Source organism: Poecilia formosa, unplaced genomic scaffold (genome assembly GCF_000485575.1).
Source record: "Poecilia formosa unplaced genomic scaffold, Poecilia_formosa-5.1.2 Scaffold25, whole genome shotgun sequence".
In the NCBI taxonomy this organism is placed as follows: domain Eukaryota; kingdom Metazoa; phylum Chordata; class Actinopteri; order Cyprinodontiformes; family Poeciliidae; genus Poecilia; species Poecilia formosa.
Window position 1 is genome coordinate 2,233,721 of NW_006799964.1, and position 24,596 is coordinate 2,258,316.

At 36.6% G+C, this 24,596-nt stretch overlaps 1 protein-coding gene across 5 annotated transcripts in view; it reads left to right on the top strand.

The window, feature by feature from the left end:
* Window positions 1-24,596, top strand: part of grid2 (glutamate receptor, ionotropic, delta 2) — a 437,740-nt gene that overhangs the window by 261,279 nt on the left and 151,865 nt on the right. For all 5 annotated transcript variants that reach the window (XR_001661638.1, XM_016669506.1, XM_016669505.1 and 2 more), the window contains 2 exons: window positions 10,848-10,901; window positions 19,869-20,042. Coding sequence is in view for 4 of the 5 variants with exons in the window: in XM_016669506.1 (XP_016524992.1) it covers window positions 10,848-10,901; window positions 19,869-20,042 (228 nt within the window). In the remaining variant the exon portion in view is untranslated. The remainder of the gene's footprint in view (window positions 1-10,847; window positions 10,902-19,868; window positions 20,043-24,596) is intronic.

Sequence of the window (24,596 nt, forward strand, 5' to 3'; positions counted from 1 at the left end):
ACATTTCAGCTTCTTAAATGGGTGTCCTGTTATGGACTGCAAAATTTCCGACACTGCCTGTCCTACTGACCTCAATAGTAGGGTGAGTAGGAGTAGTTACAGTGGTAATAATTAAAAATTGGATTTGAAGTTCATGAATTACTTTCAGTGTTTAAGATGCAGAATAAAGTTCCGTAACAGGGTCCTGGAGTTGAAGACCTCTGCTCCATAGCATGCAACACAATGAGTATGCACTTTTAAACATACAGTTAAACATAATTCTTATAGCTTGATAAAGAAAAATAATATGTTGCAAATTAAAGATTTCTTGACCATTGCTGTCAATAATAAGTCGTTGCTTGCAGGGTCAACAGTATTACATTTGACACAGATCATTAAGTCTTTCATTGCATTTTTGGTCAATTGCACATTTTCTTCAATATGCAGCCGAATCTTAGAACTTTAATTAGACCCCTTTATGTTTATGGATACTTATAAGCTATGTCATATAATATCAACAGTAAAATCCCACTGTAGTTCTTGAAAAGCAGCTGGCAGACCAATTAAGAACACAAGACCACCAAGAACTTTCACGTCAGCCTACCCATTCACACTGTGTACACACAACTGTGCACTTTGGACCATAAAGACAGCTGATTCTATTCGTTTCAGCCATTGATTCATCCACATCTAAATGTCAAGTTGAATATTGTCATATTTGCTGGAGATTGTTGTGCGGTGTGTGGGTTATACATGGACTCTGTGGATTTTGTAGTGCTTGGAGCTGTGGCGAGATCAATAAACTGAAAGGCCAGTGTGTGCTTGGGTCTAGTTTGCTCCTGCCAGCACACACGACTCCTCCATTTTCAGTATGATAAATGTATAGCATGTTGGTGCTCTTACCCTTTGCCATATCAGCATATGAAATGTTAGACCTCTGTTGCTAAAGATTTTTTCAGACAGAATAAAGAAAAAGTAGAGACCAGCTCATATAAAACATCTGCTGAGTAGGACAAAAAGTAAAAAAAGAATAAAAAATGAATAAATGTCTGCTGTCCTTTTTCCTTACATTTTCATCAGAAAGAATGTGATTGATCAATAATACTGATGTTTTGCTAGATTGGTTAGTGAGCAGGGCAAGACCTTGTCACGACAAGATTTTTGTGGCATTTGTTGACTCTGACAGCTCACTGTCGGTGTTTTTGTGCGTAGAAGAATGGCGGTGAAAGATCTGATCAGCAAAAGTTTGTAGAATAACAATATTTTTGAACATTTTTTTGAAGCAATCAGAACACCACATAAATAAGTATACTAAATGTATAGCTCTTTGTACATCGCATCCTCTTTTTTTCCCCTTTAACTAAAAGCACAACCTTACCAGACTTTGTAAATCGTTGGTGTGTGACCATGACTGCATCAAACTAATTAAACGTTGCATTGGTAGTAATTTACAGTCATTAGCTGTTGGAAAGAATTACACAGACCTTTGATACCCATGTGACTCATGGTATGGTCCAGTGCATTCAATTTGATTACATTGAACTCCATTTCTCCACAATGTTTCTCCAGTTCCAGACTCATCAGTCCACTCATTGCACTGGTTAATTGCGAGGGATTTGCTAAAACATTATTGTTTATGAATTTTAGAGCTAAAATATGATATAAATCTATAATGCGTCTATTCATTTACTTGACACGATAATAGAGAAGCAAACAAAAGGCTTCAGATTAGCAGTTTTGACAGCAAGTGTGGTTGAGGGACGTCTGCCACGGAGTCCTGTTTAAAGATGAATGTGCTTGTCCATCTTTTTGCACTCATAAATTATATAAGCACAGAGTTCCTCTTGAGAGGAGCATAGAGTTAGATTAAACCATAGAGAAAATAATTTATATCCTCCAGTGCTAGCGTGCTCACAAATACAGATACAATCAAGCATAAATAAAGCCAGAGCATGGCAGCAGCAGAAGAAGGTTGCTGAAATGTAGCAGGTAGGGTTATCTCAGACTAGAGGAGACTCGGCCGTAAATCAGAAGTGTGGAGTCAAGCCATGGAACTTGATCTCCAATCAGACTGAAGTAACACAAAGAGTTGTACGCTCTCACTTATAATTTAAACCTTTGTACCCACCATTGCAGCAGTGAAGTTGCCAGGACGCCCCTCATTCAAACTGAATGATTTCATCCGACTATTCAGTGTGATTCCATTCTCAGTGCTGTTGCCCTGTGCTAAAACACAGTATGTGGAGTCAGACTATTACACATCTGGCAGACAGTAAAGTTGTAATTTCTCCTGTGTTATCAGTAGAAAGTCAGCTTGATCTGGTAGGTTAGATTTATTGCTGTATACATAATTTGATAGCTGTTTCAGAAATCTGGTAATGCTCTAATTTTAATAAGAAAAACACATTTGTACTGTTGTTAAAGGAGACCACCATTCGCACAGCAATGCAGTTACTGTTTCCCGTGATGGATTAGTCTGCTTACATTTTTCTGGCAACTTGGCTCGAAAAATCAATTTAAAATAATTTAATTGAAAGTGATAGCTCTTCACATTTGTAAGCTGTTCTCATCAAATATATTTAGATAAAATATCACATAAATTATTTTATGTAATCTTCCCCTGAAAATGTTCCTCTTTAAACTTTCCCTTAAAAAGTTTGTCACGTAATCGATAAAAAAAAGCTTTTATGTGTCCTGAGATTGCTTCATAAATCAAACTGGGAGCTCCAGTTAATCAAGAATTCAACAAGTTATTCATAATTACTTTATGAACAAATGTCATGTTTTATCAAATGACTTGTTTAATATTTAATTCAAAGTTTACTACATAGGACTTGATTCAGTGTTTTGTTTCTATTTGATTTCAACTTAGAAATTGGATGCAAAGACATGGAATTTGACACAAAAATTTGGTGAAAAGACTTTGTAACCTTCAAAGCAATAATGCAGTCCCATTCCCACTTCTACATCAATTTGGTTTTGTGCAGTCAATCTTTGTGCACTGTACTTAAGTTAAAGAAATTTTAACTTGGATACAATACTACATGCTGACATTTTGAAATGTTTAATAAGGGAGAAACATCCATAGCTTTAGACCCCATCACTCCCATGTTCTCAACCTTTTTTATTTTTTTATTTTTATTTTTTTTTAAATAAATCTCTTCTTGGAATGGTTTCCAACATGTCAACAGACAACCAAACGGTTCCCTAATGAGTCTGAGGCAAATCCGAAAGAAATTAATGGCTAGCCATCTAAATGTACTCGAAACTCCTCTAGATCCAAAGATGTCATAAACTCACACCCTTTTACCTGCCGCTTGTCTCTTCCTCCTCCTCAGTGATGAAGGTTGCCATTGCTTTCATCTGACAAACTGACACACATTTTGCATATAAGTTTGCACCAGTAAAACTACTACCAGGATACATACATGTTAAGTCTCCAAACATCCACTAAAGAACTTAGAGGCAATTTGTGTGTTCACCTGTCTCACTTGTTCTGTGCTCCTCCCAATGAGCACAGTACACCTCACATTCACTTGTAAAAACACAATAATGTAAAGCCAGGGAGGAAAAATAAGAAGTAAAAGGGTTTGAGTGTAAAGATTTTTATGTAATAGATTTTCTCGCCTGAACATTCTGGCCGGCAAGGTATGACGTTGTAGCTAGTTAAGAGAAGGCAAGCTGCTGATGTTATTTTAGATATAAATTCTTATTTCAAAGATGTAACTTGAGCTCAGTTTGACCTCAGGTTGGTTTTATGTTTGCTTAATTAATTTATATATTTTTTTATATTCCTGGAAACATTTTTGAGAGTTTGAAGGCAAGAATGCAAAAATCAAAAGAAAATAAGGCAAGTTTTTAAGAAGAGTGTTTTGGGCCTTCACAAGCCTTGTCCATCATTAAGTACAATTACCAGACGTGTCATAAGATGTACGCAAACTCATGCCACAAATTTCAGTGGTTCTACAATGGATGAGATGATTTCATAAAAGATTTTGAACTTGAGTTGAACTGTCACAACAATGGCGTATGACTTCACTTGGAATGGGTCTCTTTGACTTGAAAAGACTTAATCTACTACACCAAATAGAAAGTCTCTTATAAAGGGAAATTGCAGGCGGTGCAACTGTGGAACCCTGCCAGCCATATTATCCAGTCCTCTGCACTCCCCCTGCCATTTGTCAGTATTTCCTCCTCATGTTGATATAAGCATGCTGCATATATGGTGGTGTTTACTTGCTTTCCTTCTGCATTTACAATGACTCCAAAGACTCTGAAAGGTCCTCTCATTCAGCAATAATCAAACAAATCAAAGCAGAAAAACATGAGTTAAGCTTAATATCCCCCCTCCAGTTAATGTCAAGCAGGTGGACTACTCACAAAAATATGTCCTATGTCTTTATTGTTTGCGCTTAATTAATAAATTACAAAAGTAACACTTCCAATGTTACAATGTTACTTCCTCAGTTTTATAGTTTTATAGTTTAGGTTCAATTACATTGTTCTGCTAAATACTTTGTCTATTTATTTATTGATTTTTAAGATGTAGTACCTTATTAGAATAAATACCTTTTCATTGCAATGCAGCATATTGTACTGTCACCCTTATATTTCATGAATCAGTTAGTTATATTTCTTAGTATGAATCCTGTTGTTTGTTCATGTCCATAATCCCCACATCTAACAAAACAGAGAAAGTTCTATTTAATTTAATTTGTTTGCACAAACTACAGGATAATCGAAAATGCAAATTTGAATTTGAAACATGTGAGCTGAAAACTAGAGAGGCAAGAGCCTGTAACTTCCTTTCCATTTTTAAATGTACGTACAGAATTATTACGGTAATTAAAGTTGAAAAAGGAATACATGTATGCTTAATGTCATCTGAACAGCTTTGATTTTTTTTATGCTTGATGGTTTAGTCATGGAGCCATGAAGTGTCATATGTACAGCTTACATTAGTGTCCCAAGCGGCAGCAAGATAATAATGTCTAATTAAATCAACTTGATCACAAAGGTAATTTTTAAGCAGTTGTAAATATAATTTGATTTGTCATGTTAATGATCTGGTGTTACTCATACAGTATTTTAAATGCTGGTTTGTACTGTTAAAGTTGGTTAACATGGATTTTCCTTTTTTATTTTGGGTAGAAATTTGGTTAAAATCCTGGCCTGGAGTTTTTCTTCATGGAGTTTGTGTGCTCTCTATGGTTTGTTTCTCTGCGGGAATTCCAGCTTCCTCCAACAGTCCAACTGTTGAACACGTTAGTTCAACTGATTGCTTCAATTTGCCCTTAGATATATGTGTGTGCATGTGCAATCATGGTTGTGTGTCTCTGTTGCCCTGCAATAAACTGGCAACTTCTCTAGGGTGCACCCTGGCTATTGTCCAGGGACCACTGGAGACAGGCACCTGACCCCCCTATGTACTAGAGGGGGGTCAGTTATGTAGCAACTAGAGTTACTACATAGTTCAAAATACTATGGTTTATGTTCATACTAGTATATGTATTTGAAATCCAGGCAACCACAAAAAGAAGAATGTCACAAATATCAAAGTGCTGAGTACGTGCGTACGTACAAACTATGTCGTGTAAAAAGTATAAATTAGCACTTCTTCTCCAGCTGCCTTTTGCTCTCTCTTTGTAACAGGCCCACATTCCTCCCTGTTCTTGGATGTATTTTTGTCTTTCAACTTTCTTTTTCAGGTGGAATGGAAGATTTGTGATGATAACAGTAATTACACACCCCCACGATGACACACAGACGCTGTGTGCTTGCACCCTTAGAGGCAGACACAGAAACATTAATTATAGTGATCAGAAAGCAGTTTTTGTTAAGCCATGTAGATGCACAGTATTTTATGTTGTGTGTCGTGATGAAAAATATGTCTAAATCCTGACTAAATAATGCAGCAGAGTTTAGGAGACTGGACTTTAGGGGCTGCAGCTTTTAAAAATTAATACGTGCGCACGCATGTTGACGTTTTCTTTGTAAAACTTTGTGTTCTTACCGTTTGTGCTTGCATGTTTATGTACAGTGATTGAATATGCACAGTTTGAAGGGTGGGTTCCAGACTGCTTGCATGATTTGGTCACAAATAGAGCATGAAATTACATTACACAACTAATTTTTAATAGTTTTTAAAGCAGAGAAAGTCATTTATTGTTACCACCCACTTTGTGTTCTTAAGTTTACAAACATAATTTAAACAGTACTTTCTACTTTTCTGTTTAAATTTGAGAAACACATTTGCCTCTTTATTAAACTGTTGATTTAAAAAAATAGTCTACAATAAATCAGCTGTTGTATCGTCTGTGGTGGTTGGTCTGTTAAAGTTGGTAATGTTGATTGCACATGGAAAAAAACAAAACAAAACAAAAAAACGTTTGAATCATTTTTGATGTTTTGAAGTAGAAACCTTAAAAATTCTACCCATTTTATCCATGCGGTGGTCACGGACAGAATCTCAACCGGTCTGGTTTGGGATCTTAAGCGTCTCATCTTTGCTTTTCACATAAGCAAATGAATTTATTTATTTAAGGGTCTTATTGGTGAATGATGGTAGGATGAAGTGAGAGATGAAAAAAAAAACACGTTGAGGCTTTATCTACTATAACTTGGGCGAACTGTTGTGGTGAACAGAGAGCCGAGACAACAAGCAAAGCTTTCAACTAGTTTAGTATTCTAACACCCACCTAGGGTCATGAAATATGGATCATGACCAAAAGATGCAAACATGGATGCAATAGACCCTCTATAGGGTGTCCGAACTCAACCTTGAACATAGTTTGAGATGCTCTGTCATCTACAGGGAAGCACAAGGTAGAGTGTCTGCTTTTCTGAACAACTTCTCCTTAGCATAATGCTTCCACATTGGTCATATATTTCTACCTATTAGACTTGTGAGAGCATCAAACATTTATGCCATACTACAAGCTAAAGGTAGTAGATTGGAAGAAACAACTATCGTCTTTGTTGAACTCCTCTAGGAGTGACAGGTGGATGAAGGTCATTGCAGGATCAAAGTGGTATTTGACTGTCTCATGGTCTCTCAGTAGGATACATACAGGACTGGTGTTGTCAGTGCCATTGCAAGTGGTCAGGGTTCAATGTGGCTTCTTAAGACTTTGAGTAAAGGCTTACTTTTATTGACACTGGGTGATTGGATCTGTCTTATACCGCAAAGTTTATTTTTATTCTATCTTCTAACTTTAGTGAATACGATTTGTAGAAAAAATAATCTACTGCAGTACTGGTCAGAGATGTCAGAGGAGTTTCTTGTTTGACCTAAGGTGAGGCATGTGCAGGTGTCTCTTGCCTATCTGCTGTATTGCCATTGAGTTGTGAAGCTCTGTGTATGTATATGAGGAAATGCAGTGGTGAAGCAGAAATAGTCTATTGAGTAGCTTGAACCTCTGGAGAGACTCGTCTACTGCTACAAATCTGCCTTTTCACTAATGAGCTTAAAACATCTGTTCAGACGGTTGGCAGTAGTTGGATATAATGGAAAAAATTAGAATAATTTACTCCAAGCAGTGGTTCTATACAAACAAGGAACAGAAGCATGATGATATTTACATTATTTCACCCATTTTGCCCTGCAAGTCCTTTGTAAAAATAACATTGAAGGACTATTGGGGTGAATGTTTCATTCACATAATGTTAAACAGGGCGTTCTGTTGTGCTTCAGTTCTGTTGCATCAAATTTGCTCTAATTTGCTATTTTGAAGGATAAAATATTGTTTCTAAGCATTCAATGATGCTGAAACTATAATTTGTTGGCAGACACATTTTGAACTTGTGCCTTTACCCTCTATTCACATGTATATTAGTAATTTTTTGGGTGAGAAAAACAAACATTAACACCTCTGCTTATAAGGGATCTTTGTAGGCTTTGTTAAGAAGGTTCTTTATTATGCTTTTTAGTTTAGTAATATCAGATTTTGCCATTTTGGGCATTACATTTTAATCTCACGCTGAAATAACAAACATTTGTGAGACATTTTCTAAGACAATTGTCTTACAAAATTAACTAACCATATTCTGAATGTTTATATTTTTCTGGTCCTTTAATGGTGACATTATTGCTACCATTTACTCTATAATGCTTTTACTGCCATTTCTGATGATCGTCTGGATGTTTTTTCAGAGGCTGAAACAGATGTAGCACTGCAGTGTTGTGTGGATTTCTCACTGAGATTTTATATCCTTTATACATTTGCTACAAGATGTCATTTCTTTAAACTAAATGTGATTCTTGGAAATCAACTCAATTTCTCGCAGCTTGTTTCATCATTCATGTCTGCTGCATGTACTCACTGGCTACTTTATTCAGTACCCCTTGCCCGTACTGGGTTGAATTCCCTTTTGCTGTTAAATCTGTTGGAATTATGGGACATTGATTCGGGGAGGCATTGCAAACTTCACTGAAAGATTTTAGGCCATATTAACATGATTACATCATTAAGCAGAGGATGTTCTGTCAGCTACACATCCATGATGTAAATATCTCTATCCATCACTCTATTGCAGTGAGATCTAGTGACTGAGAGAGAGCAATGGACCACAGTTATCACGTTCAGACAGGTTTAAGATGATTTGACTTTTGTAACATGGTGCTAAGATTGAGATTCATCAAGCCAGGAAACATCTTTCAATTGAGTTATTGTAAACTCTTGGTAAACTGGGATTAAATGTAGCATTACTAGTTTTTAGCTGACAGCAGTATTCTTCATTGTAGTCTTTTGCTACTAGAGTCCATTTGCTTCAAAGTTCAACATATGGTCTGTTCAAAGATGGTATTCTTCATACCTTAGTTGCAAGAAGGACTTATTTTGCTTACTATTGCCTTTCTATCACTTCAAACAGTCTCCCTTTACTTCTGGTCTCAATATGTTCCATCATTCGCACATCTGATGCTCACTGTATATTTTCTCTTTTTGTACCACTTCCCAAAATCATAAACAAGGAGATGTGTGTGCATGTGTGTGTGAAAATCCCACTAAGCGTGTAGTTTATGAAATAGACAATTCTGTCAGACACTAAAGGCACTTTTGCACTGCACGGAACGGAACGGTTCCGCGCGTGTTCGCATTACAACTTGCGACCGGTTCCACCTGGCCCCATGGAACCACAAGAGCTGTGGTTCCAATCGTGCCGGCCAAGCGGTTCTGCTTAGAACCAGCAGCTGATTGGCCGCTGGTTGTTATGGAGTCAGACGTTGATTTTCCGTTGACAGCTGGCTCTCACTACTATATAGTTTTAAAAATAATGACGTCCGGCACCGCTTCGATGGCGCCCTAGTGTAATGCGAACACAACAGGGCTGGAACCGTTCCATTCCGTACCGTACCGTTCTGGTCCGTGCTGTTCCGTTCCGTGTGAAAGCGCCTTAATAGTCATGGCATTGTCAATCTTCATTCCTTCAATGGAAGCCATTATCACAATCATTTTTTTTTGTTTTGTTTTTAAATTCATTGAGTTGTTACCGTGTTATTTGTTGATTATATTACCGAGCAGTTGCACAAGGGTGCCTAATAATGTGACCTGTGAGTGAATCTATCTGTCTAGCTGATGTAAACATTGCCTGGGGCAGAAAAAAAAAATAGTTTGGAACTGCATTTGGCCATCTTTGGGGGATCACTATCTTTTTGCCAATAGATTACGATTGGTAGCAGAGAGAGAGCGTAAAAACACATAACATTTTGTTAGTTTTTCATTTATGCTACCCAAAGAGTCAGTTAACATATGCAAATGGCAACAGAAATCTTACCAGATCAGACACAGAGACATCTCTGTCATTGTTTATCCTGACAGAATTGTTGTCACTGTTTCAACCATGTTGTCGGTAAATCAAGTGTTTTATGGTAACCCACAATGTTGCAGTGAAAAAGTTTTATGAAGATAGAGTGAAGGATTAATTCACTGTTAACCATGTTCTGCCACCGTTTTAGCAGTTGCTTTTGTTTATGTTGAAGCAGTGTTTTATGGCACTCTGCTCTATAGTCACCCTAGGCAATTATAGGTAATGATATATGAGTGTGTGCCAGGGGTGGTGGTAGGGTTGCTTAAGCAGGTTGCAAATGGAGAAGAACCCCCTGAGCATTCAGACAGTTAAAAGTGATGGGATGAGAGTCGAGGTGAGGCAGGATAAGTGAGCAAAGATTGTGCTGGATGGATAGGACAGACGGGGTGTGAAAACACAGTTGTGTAGTCAGAAAATTAGTGAGTGTGAAGTCTACTGCTCAATACATGAACAAGGTTGTTCAATAGCAGATTTAAATTATTTTAAAAAGTACAGGAAAGTCTCTAAGTAGCTTAGTCCGGATATGTAAAAATCCAAAATGTCCATGCCATTCCAGTCAAGCAATTGCTTAGGTGTTGGCTACGAGTTGACATGTATAAATATTTAAGTTGGACAATTAATAATTCATGTAGACAGTTTTCTTATTCTTTGTGTGGAAAGCATGTTGTTTCGTTGCATTTTGTTCCACAAAATGTATTTCAGAGGCTGCTGCTGGAAAAGAGAGAAGATTTGTAAACTCTGAAAACCTTCATTTTAAAATGCAGGCATGTGTGTTTTGGGTTTGCTACTAGCAGACACATAAGCAGGCTTATGGGTATTTGCATGTTTTTGAAAAAAGCTTTGCTGCTTTGATTGATACCTTGAGCAAGTTTTATACCTTTTTTTCCCAGTTATATAGGCCAAGAAGACATAATATCTCTGATTTAGAGCCTTAAGATGCAGTCAATCATATAAACCCCCCACCCAAGTATCATACAAAAACCCAAATTACGTGGTGTTCAAATCTTCTACTTTGATTTATTTCCTACAGTGCTGTATGTGACGGTTGTTTTCTTTTGCAGGTGGTGGAGACCAACCTGGTTGCCTTTGATTGTCATTGGATCCTGATTAATGAGGTGAGGGTCATTGAAAGAATGTAACACTGTTACTTGTGCATTTGGTTCTCCTCACTGTTCCAGGTATAATTGAAATAGTTCTTACTTGTCTTTCTGGTTTTATAGATGTCTACTTAAAATAGACAGAAGATATTTTTTTTCCACGTTGCACCGTTCATACTCGACCAAAATCAAAGCGCTTTACAAAAAGTGTTAATGTTAGAAGGAAAATGAATTAAGAACAACACATACAATAACAAGTAACTGAAATAAGAAAGTGCACTAATAACATCAAATTCCATGGTTTTCCAAACTACATAGCAACCTCGTTCCAATTAGTAGTCTTTGGCATTCTGTTTCCCTGCAGTATAAACACGACATGACACGTTTTGCCCCTTGCCACTAGGTTGGCCATTAATCCATATTTATCTTCCCATCGCGCGCACACACTAAGCAGGGGGTACAGGAGATAAAAATAATAAAGGAGAACTACAACAAAGTGTAATTTTCAGCTCACCAAGCATCACTTTAACACTTTGAACATTCCACCTGCTGATTGGGAGAGATGCCAGGAAAAGGTTATTTCTGTCCTGCTGTTAAAAATGTAAATATGCAGACTTTGCTCCACTGTACTGGGATTAACTTGAACTATGTGCTTTGTTGAGATGAGACTAACATTGAGCCTTTCATCAACAAACAAGCCAGGTGGGTTTAGGGCCAAAAAAGGATGAGGGAAAATTAGAAAAGAAAAACAAAAGAGAAAAGATGGAATAAAAGGATATGAATGGGGAGTAATTTTTGTAATACACCATAATCGAAACAAGGAGGAACATATGTTTTAAATAAAATCACCATGACAATGGAACTTTGAGGAACCCACATGCAATATATGTTTCCACAGATTTAGAATTTCCAAAGTGGCACAAAGTTGTATCAATCCAAGGCTTCCCCCAGAAAACTTGCCAAGCCCAGTGGTTGGGCGCTCAGCAGTCATTCACCCAGCAGCCTGCCGTGTTTTTGAGTGAAAAAATGTTTAAAGTTGACAGGAAATTTGAAAGTATCACTTGATAATTATGTGCTTTTGGAAGATTGGAAGATTAATATCTGAACACCAGCTATGAAATCTTAAAAAATGCAAACATAAAAAAAATAAAAAAAAACTTTGCTAAGCCTGGTGGAGGCACAAGTAAAGCCTGGTGTCCTGCCAGGCTTATATGACACTTTGGGAAACCCTGCAATCTGACAAATGAAATCTTAATCAATTTACCAAACTGCCATGGATCTTAATCCACATTTTCTGTCTCTCAATTAATATGTTATTGTCATCTGAGTCAACAGCAGCACTGACATAAAGTAAAATCAAGAAATACATTTTAGTAAGTTAACTGTCTAAGCATTTCACAATGCTACTCATAAAGGAAAGACAAGATTGACCAAAATTTTGTTAAATTTGAATGAGCATTTGCTGCAAACCATCTTGCAGTATACATAGTAAATCAAGAAATATTACAGCATGCAATGTTATAGTTTTAAAGCTGTGGCTCAAAAGACATTTAAAGACAGAATTCTGAAGGTTAAGACATATGGGGGAAAAACTGTGGTTGATAACTAATATTCTTCAGAGTGACCTGAAGCTTTTAGACCCCATCTCATAATGTATGCAACCTACTGAACCCGATAAGGCAAAGACTTTAAAAAGAACCACTTTTGAGGGAGTAGACTTTGAGAGGATAGATTAAATTTAGCTTTAACTTTCAAAGATAAGCCACATTCTTTCTTGGGTGACGTTCTTTTAACACGGTATATCAACGTTTTCTTTATTGCATAATTTCGATTAAGGGTGATAACATTAAATAAAAAAATCTATGCATTTCAAAACAAAATGCATCCCAAAGTGAAGGACAATTTGGCACTGTGTATTGTTTTGCCAGTTTCACAGCAACCTTAGTCTAACAGCACAAAATAATAGTGAGAAAGAAAAAGAGGAACAGTTTAAACTGGCCAGCATAAGCCCTGACCCAAATCACAGAAAACCTTTGGAGAGTGCTGCCAAAAGCACAAAAGGACTCCTACAAACTTTAAAGAGCTTAAGCACAAAGAAGTGAATCGGTGATGGAAGCTACCAGCTGACAAGGGACAGCAAGAAGCTTCTTAATAGCTGTAAAGAAAAGACAATAAACATTGAGCTGTTTGCTGCTGAAAAAAGTTTAAATGATGATATTTTATGAATACCATTTATCATTTCACTAGTATTTTTTTCTGCACTCCTGTTTAGTGACTAAAACAGAACAGTAAGTTTTTTTTTTCTTTTAAAGATGTGAAACTTTTAAGGTTTCACATCATTGTGAAACCATTACTTTCACTATCTTTTTCACAAAGTAAAGTAGACATGTTTTTTAAAACGATCAGTTTTTCTTATCAGTTCTAAATACTTAATGTTGTACTGGAGATGGTGTTGAGCTTTATCATACTTTAGAGTTTACAATGTCTTTCTGATCAATTTTTCTGATCCATATTTACATTCACTCATCAGAAGGAATTTTGTCATGACAGAAACAATGATTTTTTTTTTTTTACTGCTGGCTGTAAACTCATATTAATTTTAAATGACTTTAAAATGGCCTATATTTTGTTCATAACAAATAAAAAGAGTCTGAGCTTTCTTCACAAGTAGTGCCATTTCAATAAAGAAAATACATATTTCATCTTTTTAAATCTCTAATTACTTTCCTTGGGAATGGACTGTTTCTTTAAAGCCTTGGGCCTTACTGTGAAATGACAGGACATAACAGGTGGTCCATCCACAAATGGTAGAAGCCTGAGTTGGTGCAAAACAAGAAACACTCCTCGTATCCTTCGGTGTGTCTCAGTTTCTTCCTCTGTGTTCCATTTTCAAGTCAAAGCCTGCCATGACTCTCTGAAATGCCACAAGGCTCAGTGGACCTATTACTTTTGCAGTTATGCCAAGTATTCCTGTTTGAAACAAATGTTTGTATGTATCACATTCATTAATGCTGCAGGAACAACCGCAGTCAACCATGCGAATGTCGGCCCTGTTATATGAAGGTTTAGATTTTTTTTTCTTTCTCATATTTATGACGGATGAAAGGCTGGAGCAATATTGTCACCATTTGCTTCTAAATACTTCAGAGAAGCCTTTAAGAATATTTTTGTGGTTTTTGAAATGCTAATACTTGTAGAGGGGAGGGAGATGTGAAGAAAGGAGGAATCCTGAGCTCTGCACTTTAAGGAATATGGCAAACATCAGAACAAAGTATTGGGGAAACAACCGCTTGTATCAGTGACTGACTTCTTTATTGAATTTTTATTTCTCTCCCACCTGCTTCTTAAAGTCAATGTCATTTTAACATGAATAAAGTTTTATAGCTCACTCAAAAGAGGAAATATGTTTTCTGGGTTTTGAAGGCGTAATGTCTTTGTTCTCATCCTTTGTTGGATTTCAAGGTCAAGCAGCTTATAAAGAAGCTGACTACCAGTTCTTTGCCGAAACATCATTTGTGCTTTGAATTCCAACATGAATCTGACAGCAGAATACCATAACAGACACTACTAAACTTAATCTTCCAAACTTAAAAAAAAAAAAAATACAGTTACTAATATGTTTGAAAAGTATTCATATATTCAGTTTATGAGACAACTTTTTTTTAAAAAAAATTATCATTTAAGTACAGCACCCTGGCTCCTGTATTGGTGGCCTCAGCTCCATATCCTCTCAATGAAATGGCCAGATCTCTGTAACATAAAACTACACTTTCATTAAGATTGATAAGACAGTTCTTTTACTTTTTGTAAAGAGAATAAAATAATAAATGTATCTATGTCTATTCCTCTTTCTTTGTGTCTAGGAAACGTGAAGTTTTGTGCATTTGTTGTTTAGTGAATAAATAAGATATGTAAATAATCAAGAAATGTTGGACATTTCAAAAGAATATTCCCATTTATCTGAAATCTAACTTTGTAAAGCCACTATTTGTAGTTGGTGTCTTCTAAAAGTTGTAGGCTCTCAATATAAAAACAAGGAGGATTTCTAAAAGATTAGCTAGGCTAATCAACCCTTAACATTCATACTTAAGACTCATTCTTAGAATTCATTACGCAATCCTGAAAGAAATCACATTAACCTTACCATTAATCAATTTGTAAGGCCAGAAAACAGATAATTTTATTATTATAGGTTTTGTTAGTTTTATATGTTTTAGTTTACATGAAAGTAAAATGTTATAGCTACTAGAGGAATTACTACAGTATAAAGTTTCACTGCAGGAGCAAATTTGTGAACATGTTTAAACATGTTTCACTAAAGCTTTTATTTAGAAACTAATAAAAATTGATAAGTTGGCCACAACTATCTCATCGACGATTTAGTTATAAGCACAATATACCAAATGCTATGGATCAACTGTTGATGAGAGCAGAAGAGCTAGAATACATTCTAATGTATAATGTAATACTGTTTCTTTGGAGAATGGATATTTTAATGTGCAAAAGTGCTTTCAATCCCTATAGATTATTATGCATGAGAGGATACTCTATGGTTGTCATAACTCAGCTTTATCTACAGCCAACAGTCAGCCAGCACCACTGAAGGGAAGTTCACAGCTTATAATTGATCATCCTTCCGTCACCCATCACATTCTCTCCTCTGAGGATCAGAGGATTTGAAGTTAGGAAGACAAGAAATGATAAGAGATGCTTACGGCTTCTCTTGCTTCCTGCCATTCGCTTAAGTTTAGGGGATAATTTAATTTTTGATCATACTCATTCTAAATCTCTTCATCAAATTTAACTGTCCCTCAGTCAATTATCATCTTTTTTGTTATTGTGCAGACTATTTTAAAACTACTTTTTCGTAAGTAATTTTGCTTCCATTAGACCTTTTGGTGAAAACAAGCATCATAAACTCATAAGTGAAGATGCTATTTGGTAGGTTATCTTTCTACAAACTAATGTACTATAAAAGCCTCTCTGAAATGAGATGGATTTAGATGGATGTGCATATAATTTAGAGATAAGAAAATTCTATGGTACTAAAAATCTCACAATGATGCAAACACCTAGCATTAGATTAGATTGTAGTATTCTAGGTATCTTAATGGTTTGTTCAGATGAAGAACTCATAGCAAGCGAATGCATTAAGAGATGTAGACATTTTGTCCTCAGCCCTGTTCCAGCCATGCTAGGTTTTTCTTTTTCTGATAGTTTACCAAGATGCATGAGAGATGCGTCTCAACTGTTGCTGCTTCACTTCCATTGTCTTTCACTGTTCTCAGTTCTCCATTAATATTTTGCTTTCGTCATCATCTGGCTTTCTGAATATCTGATTTCCTCTCCAAGAAAAATAAAACATTTTAGAATGTGTGTTCTGACAAAAACAAGGTGACAAATTGTGTGGGTGGCAGAGGTATAACCAGAAACAGTCTTTTTCTCTATGGAGTGGAAAAATAAGGGTTTAGTGTCTCAGACAAAAAGGCGGAGGGATTGGCTGAAAGAATACAGAGCATTGGAGAAAGTAGAAGAATCAGGAAATGGTGCCAAGATAAAGTGAGAATTTTGCTTTTGACTCTCGACTTCGAATAGCGCAGTGAAGACTAGAATTTAATGGCTTCTGGGTGTCGAATGAGGAAGGAGATTGAGGTCATATTTGGATGTTTCTGGGAATGCTTGCAGCCTTAAACTTCCAGTTGATGTAAAAAAAAAATAGCTGCTGTTTTACTTTATATTTGAGATTCAGTGTATCATGAGTGTCGCAGCTTACCAAGAGTTTCAGTATTTAGATAATACCACAAAATTCTTTGTGTAGAGTAACGTCTCATTTGGCCTCTGTCCGACTTGAAATCAAAATAATGGTATTGAAACAGAATAAATACACTTATTTTTTCTAAGCAAGATGAAATAGTTATTTCCTAAAATGTTGATTTCCAGTAAATGACTGAGTGGGTTATTGGAACCTAGGAAAAATAACGATGAGTCAATAGAATTTGAACGAAGAATTTAAAAGCTGTCCGAACCTGATTTTTTTTTTTTTTTTAACCCTTATTCCAATTGAAATTATTTAAGAACAGGAGTCAGATAATTTTGAGTCTTAACCCCTTAATACATTTATGTTAATAAAAATTCAAAGTTGTTATATCTGCTTGAAAATTCTGTGCACCTTTACAGTGCAGCAAAATAGCACTCTGCATTTTTTCAACTTTACTACAACTCACTCGTCAATAATGTTCAGGATGCCGCAGTCTCTTCTTACAGTGAAACTTATTTGATCCCAAACACAGGTTCTACAGGATAACCTCAGCATAGCCAGCGGCTATAATGTTCTGATCGTCCATCATCTAAAACATGTACAGCCGGTCTTCAACAAGTGTAATTTTTTACACCCAGAGCCCTAGATATGCTGTAATACAGTTTTGTAAACTGCCCACATAAAACACTGTGCTGGTCAAAAACTGACCGTGCAAAATGCGGCTGCCAACAGGGGTGCAGTTAATATTCCCAGCATTAGACCAAGAACAGGAATTGTCAAGAATTCAACCATAGTCATCTGCACCACTTACACTATTTTGGAGTATATTAGACTATTTGTTGTCTTTCAAAAAAAAAAATGAATTGCTTACTCAAGTTGTCAGGGGTCAATATTTGATTTAAACTGAGAAGTTCAAGCATCTTATTCATGAGTGATCGAAGTATTGCAGGTGTTGTTCCGGTTGTTCCGGTATGCTGTTTCATAGAAAAATCTGAGCAAAAAAACAATAAACAAAACAAAACAACACACACAAAAAACAAACTCCTGATTTAACTGTCTTCCTTTCCTCCATTATAGTTATGAGATATGGTAAATGAATAAATGAGATTGAGATCCAAGACTCAAGCAACTGAAAATGTGAAAAATGAGAAAACGCCTTGAAATTTCCTTGTCTGAGCTGCAGTGAGTTCCTGATAACGAATCTCTGCATTTATTCCTGAAACTTGATCTCAGATAAGCATAAGATGACTGAAGCCTAAGACAATAGATGGATACCTTCATCTAAAACAAATTAAGAATATTAAGCCTTGTGTTTAGAAATGGGGTCCAATCGACCCAACATCCCTTAAAACTTGTATCATTTGCCACAGTCCTCTACGTTTCCCTCAGTCCTCGCACGCACAAGGGTTAAACAAAACTATTGTCTTTTATGATTTTCATTTGATCTTACTTTATTGACTTTAGAGATCAAATAGGACAAGGTAAACTTATAAAGACTCACCTGAGTATGGGCTAAATGCTGACTGAGCACAAATAGTTCTCCTTTGTCATGACTTGAGTGTGGTTGTGTCCTGCACACACGAGCATCTGCTATTCAGTATGTATCTGTTTCGCATTCGTTTTACATTAGCTGTTAAAGGACTAACAACTTTGAGGAGACTGAAAGTCATACTAGGTGGTGACTGTTTAGTTTGTCCACAGGGGTATGCAGACAAAGAGCTAAATGGAACATGACAGTGGAAGGAAGATGCATGCTCAGAGGACAAAACTCAAAATTATAGTTTCCTGATAAGTTGTTGTTTATAGGGATTGATCTTTAGTATTCCTGTGCACTGCCACGTCTATATTTGTTTGAGTTTAGATCCTTTGAGTGAAGCCGTCTGGATCATTTTTGCCAGCCGATTTTTCTTTGTATGCCCTTGACTGCTTGCAGTGAATCTTAATTTTGTTTTGGCCCACAATTCTGCTGTGCTTAGCAGGGTTAAGCATTTCTCTCAACTCTGAATCTTTTTTTTTTCTTTTTTTGATGGCTTTGTTACTAAACCCCTTTCAGAACTTTGATGAAGACGACTCTTAGAGTTTTGCCACGTATTAACCCGACGAGACAACAAATAAATTCCTTACTGAAGAATTCAATTCCTTAAGGCAGAATTACCCCTTTACTTTTTCAAACTTTTTTATTTCACATATGATTTTTTCACCTCTAACGTGAAAAAAATAAACAAGATTTGACAGAAAAAGGAGTGTAAAAACACCAAACAAATACAAACTACTGCACATAATTAATCTGTAGCAGTTTATTTTTAAAAGAAAGATAGTTTTGCATAAAGGGGATAGCCTATGGAAGAGCCTAATTATTACATGTCACACTGGGTATTCTAATATTGCCTGCAACAATAATTGTACCATCATCATTGATCATACCACAATGACTCTCAAGTCTTAATGAACGTTAATTGCTTTCAATTAAAATCCACCAAGATTAGTCAATGAGGTGTGATACCTTTAATATTATAGCTTCAAATATAAAGGTTGTGTGATAAATTATTTATGTATATACACGCTCTGTTATCCAAAGTACTCTCCATCCTGTCAACTGTGCTGCCATGTGAAAATGAAAAGATATCAAAGATGTTTTGCATGATCGGACGGTTTCAAAACAACCCCATAAAAAACACTTGCACGCACATTTACACGAATCAGCAAGCTCACACAGGATGTCCAAACAGACACAGAGATAGAGAATCACTGAACATGTATACAAAGAAAGCAAAGGCTGCCTGGGTTGGTGGCGGCGTTACCTCCACCAGGGACGATAAATGTCAGTTCTCATCTTGTCATCATATGACCCCCTTGCACAGAGGATGGATGGAAATCCATGAATGGAGAGCAGCTGGGAGACATGGTGTCCTAGGGCTAAAATTAGCAATGAGTACTCCCTCAAGGTTTTGCAAGGACATACCGAGGACATGCAAACATGCGTGGTCATAACAATTGCATGAGCTTACACACACGAACACACACACACACACACACAAATGTAATTTCTTTCCGCCTTTCGGGCATGTATATTTTCAGCTTCATTGTACATTTTTATTGGACAACTCTTGAATGTGGAGTTAATGGAAGATGTTTAATTTAGTCCCCATTCATTTTTTCTTCCCCTGAACTTTCAACTTGTCTTCACTTCTTACCAGTATTTTTTTTCTCTGTTTACACCCTTACAGGAGATCTCGGACTATGACTTACAGGAGTTAGTCATGAAGTCAATTGGCCGGCTGACTTTAGTTCGCCAGATGTTCCCAATGCCGCAAAACACAACTCAGCGCTGTGTCAAACACAACCACAGGATTAACACGTCCCTCTGTGACCCTAAAAGCCCTAAGGCTCAGCAGCTTGAGGTGAGTTCCTTTGGGGATTTGTCCAGAGTAATGATGATCAAAGAAATTCAAATATGCTAAGGAAGCATACAATTATGAATCAGCAACTTTTTCAAGTTAGTGGATGATGATTAGTGTTCCATGACCATTTTATTGTATTTCTTTATTTGTAATTAAATGTGTCGACAAAATTTGAGTGTCTAAAGTGCATTGCAAACCATCTATGTTCAATAGATGTAACATTATGGCCACCTAATGTGTGAATAACCCTTTTGCTTTAAAAAAAAAATAAAGTCCCTACTTGTCAAGGCATGGACTCCATTATACTACCGAGGGTGTGCTGTAGTATAATGCCACCAAATGTTAGCAATAGATTCCTTAAGTCCTGTAGGTTGTGAGTGTAAGTCTCTATGGACAAGTCTGATTTGTTTCCAGCGTCTCCCAAAGCTTAATTGGATTGAGAGTAAGGGAGCTTGGAGGCCAAGCCAACAACATAAAAATGTTGTTGTCCTCTTCAAACCAATCTGAACCATTTTTGCTTCATGACAGAGAACATTGTCCTGTGGAAAGAGACCACAGCCATCAGACCATAGAGTTTCCATCAGGAGAATATGTGGTCTGTAGTAATAGTTGAGTAGATTGTATGTGTAAAAGTAACAACATAATTGGCAGGACTCAATGTTTCCCAGCAGAGCACTACACTTTTCTGTGATACTACAAGGAATGACAGATTGTGTAGCAGATGAACTATTGGAGAGAGAGAAGTCCAGCATTACATTTTGTTGGCCACTAATCACATAGTTGGCATAGCAACAAAACTAATGTTGGCTGTAAATAGTTTGGATGTTTTATTTTTTTTTTAGATTGGAAATGGCCCCTTTACTAAGTAGCAATTGTCTTAAACATCATTCCAATTATTTATGAATTCTTCCAACTCTTTCCACTGTTTACAGCATGTATTATGCTAACCATCTGTAACTAATTCAATTGACATCAAACAATCTACATCCTCCCTCACTTTTAGTGGAACTGAACTATATGCTAGCAAATGCCAAGGCAGGAAAAAAAAAGCTACTTAAACATTAATTAATTCAAAGAAAAAAAAAAGTAAAGAAAACTAAATGAACTATAATTGGACATTTCTTTTGAATGTTCCAGTCATTTATTAATTTCTACCACAGCATTACCATTACTCATGGTTGCATGTCTATGTAGGACAGGGGTGTCCAAAGTCGGTCCTCGAGAGCCGGCATCCTGCATGTTTTAGTTCTCTCCCTAGTGGTAGTAACAACCTCCTCAGCAAGTCAATGTTCTCTTTAGGCCTTCTAATGAGCCATCATTTGTTGCAGGTGTGCTAAACCAGAGAGAGAACTAAAACATGCAGGATGCCGGCCCTCGAGGACCAACTTTGGACACCCCTGATGTAGGGCAATAGAAAACAATCTCTATCACCACAAACCCCTTACTCAGTAATAATGGTGCTGACCAATTACCAATTGGAGTGGCTTCTTTTTGACATTTTGCCCCTTTGCATTTTAATTATCTGGACAGATGATTAGAAAAAAAGTGTTAACCTCTTCTCTCTATCTGTTGAACTTTACCTCTGGTAATAGACAAGTTTGCAACTCATTGAATATTACACAAAATTTTCATGTTTAAGGTTTAAAACCAACCTGTACCACTAATAGCAGTTTATCACTGATTTAATGATAAAAAAAACATCAGTGCTTTTTACCACTACCACAGGTTTTTCTGAGTACCACATTATTGGACCATTCATTGTTTGTTGTTAAGTTTTAATTGTGAGTGAGTTTACATTGTGCGTTGGGACAAATTCTGAGCAAAGAGATCCAAGAACTCTCACCAGAACAACTTAGTGACAGACAGAAAGGCACGCAAGGCGTAAAACATGAAAATATGTCCAAGTGAATTGTGTGCGTAGCGAGTGATTGCCTGGACTATGAAGATTATTTAGAGCTTAGAACAAACAGTCAGAAAAAGCTATTTTCCATATTTAAAAAAAAAAATGAAACATTTCAAGATGCAAAAAACTGAAACAAAGCTAATCAGATCTGATGCAAAATATGTGAAACATGAGATGTACCACTGACACTGTGGGAGAGCCTGAATGAAAGCTGCTTTTGTACTAGTAGGCTTAAACCAGAGAGGGAATACAGCTTTTACCATGGCACTGAGCCAAAGCAGGAATAGGTACATCACTAAATTAACTATATATTAAGCTTAAAACAATAACCTCTCAGAACACTGAAGGGTAACATAAAGATGGTTTATATCCAGTTTGATTCAGCTTAAAAATCGGGAATAAGCTGCCAGCACTTCTTCTATTTTATTATGGTATATTAGCTTTCTTCTGGATTCAAAGGCTTTAGAATGAACAATAATTTGGTGATTTGACATTGATATTACTCGTAACTATGAGGCAAAACTTTTATCAGTGTGGAAAAGTTAGCCCATTCTTTTTCTTTTGATCTGATCTGAAACAAATTTATTTACCTATGTCCAAATAGTGAAAGTCTGTTTTAAGTAAGTGTGTTTTTCTTTTCTTTTTTTTCTTTTTTTTTTATAAATCCCCTAACGGCTGACAGTATATAGGAATGGGTACATCAGCCATCGAGCTGCCATAAAATTGAATGGAAAAAAGGGAAAAGAGTCTTAGTTATGTGTTGGGACAAACTTGTAAAATTCAGTTAATGTTCTCCTGATTGATGTTGTGACACAAGACCCTGGAGGAACGCGTTTGATGAAAGATGGAAATTCACTGGTGACAGAAAAGCGGTCATAATGTTTATGTGGATGGCTCCCTTTCAGGCTGATCCCATTTTATACTTTCATCGACCATAATCATGACACAGATGTATGTCCCAATATATGGTTAGGTACATAATTCTTTTTTATGTGAATTTTAAACGAATTAAGGTAATTTATGCCTATAAGGTTAATAAAGAGCTCCTGCTGTAAATGATGTGTCCAAATTAAACTTGCGTGTCCAAACATGAAACAAGATCTTCTCAAGGTTAATTAATAATGAAACCCTTTCAACATATCTATTAATTTAATGGGTAAAGGCTGTTAAGTTCAGACTGCTGCTGAGGACTGAGCAAATCCTGTGTTTGTCTCCTGAATATTTGCACATTTTCACATTGAACTGAACTGTTTGCAAGTATCCTGAGCATAGGTATAGTTAGTGGTTTACCTTAAAAAAAAGGAAATAGGGGTTGGCAAAGAAATAAATGGGGCAAATGAAACAGGAAGTGGGCTGAAGAAACAGATCAGCTTCAGTCGAAGAGGGGCCCAATTTCACACTGCAATGAAGCACATCAACTCAAACTGACCCCACACACACGCAAACACACGCACACACATAGTGTGTCTTAAATATGTCTTATATCATGAAAGTAAAATTTTTGCACTTATTTCAGAAAGTCAAACTCATAGATTCATTAATCACATAGAGCAGGATCTTCTAATTTTGATGATTATGACTTGCATATAAAACACAAATTTCCACGTCCCAGGAATTTAGAATATTCTCAAAAAAGATAATATTGAAAACTCATGGGGTCAAATCCTAATCATCCAACTAACTCAAAACACCTTCAAAGGTTTCCTGAGCCTCTAAATGGTCTCAGTCTGGGTCAATAGGCTACTCGATCAGGGAGAAGACTGATTTGTCAAATGTCCAGAGGAGTCATTAACACCCGCCACAAGGAGGGTGAGACGTGAAAGGGCATTGCTAAAGAAGCTGGTTGTTCACAGAGTGATGTTGTGTATTCATAGACAGTTGAGTGAAAAGAAGTGTGATAGGAAAAGGTTAGCCAGCACCATGGACAGCCTGGAAAAGATTGTCAAGCCAAATCCATTCAAGAATTGCAGGAAATTCACAAGAAGGAGGCTGAAGCAACAGTCAGCACCTGCAGACAAATCCTACATATGGACAACAAGCGTCTTGCCTGTATTGAAGAGAAAACAAAACTAAACTCCGTGATCCAACTTTTCTTTTTCAGATGATGGTAAAGTTTACTTTTGCAAATGAAGTTCCAACTGGATAATTGGTGTAAAACAGAAAGAAGTAAACAGTACCACCAAAAGTCTAAATAAAATAATGATTGTCATCAGCAAAGAAATGTGTCCCACCTTTTCTGTCCACTGTGTTTTCTAAAATGCCCAGTCAACTTAGCCATCTGCTTAGAAATATTAGATCACGTCATGCTTCTTTCTGCTGACAAAGTTTTATGGAGATGTTAATTTAATTTTCAAGCAGGACTTTTTCTCCTGTCCATTCTGCCAATAGTACCAAAAGCTGGTACTACAAACTTGTATGGCTAACAATCTTGTGCAACTTTGACCTTTGTGGAGAATTTAGAGTCAAGAGGAATATGGCAAACATCAGACCTAACTTTGCAAATAAGTGCCTACATTTAGGAACCTGGACTTCCAGTACAACTCAGCAGTGCCACAGGGTGATCACCTCCATGCCACACTTCTGCTTCATTAAAGAGACTCTGCAAAGTATTGAGTGCAAAGAAATTAACATACATTTCGGAGGCTTGGCAT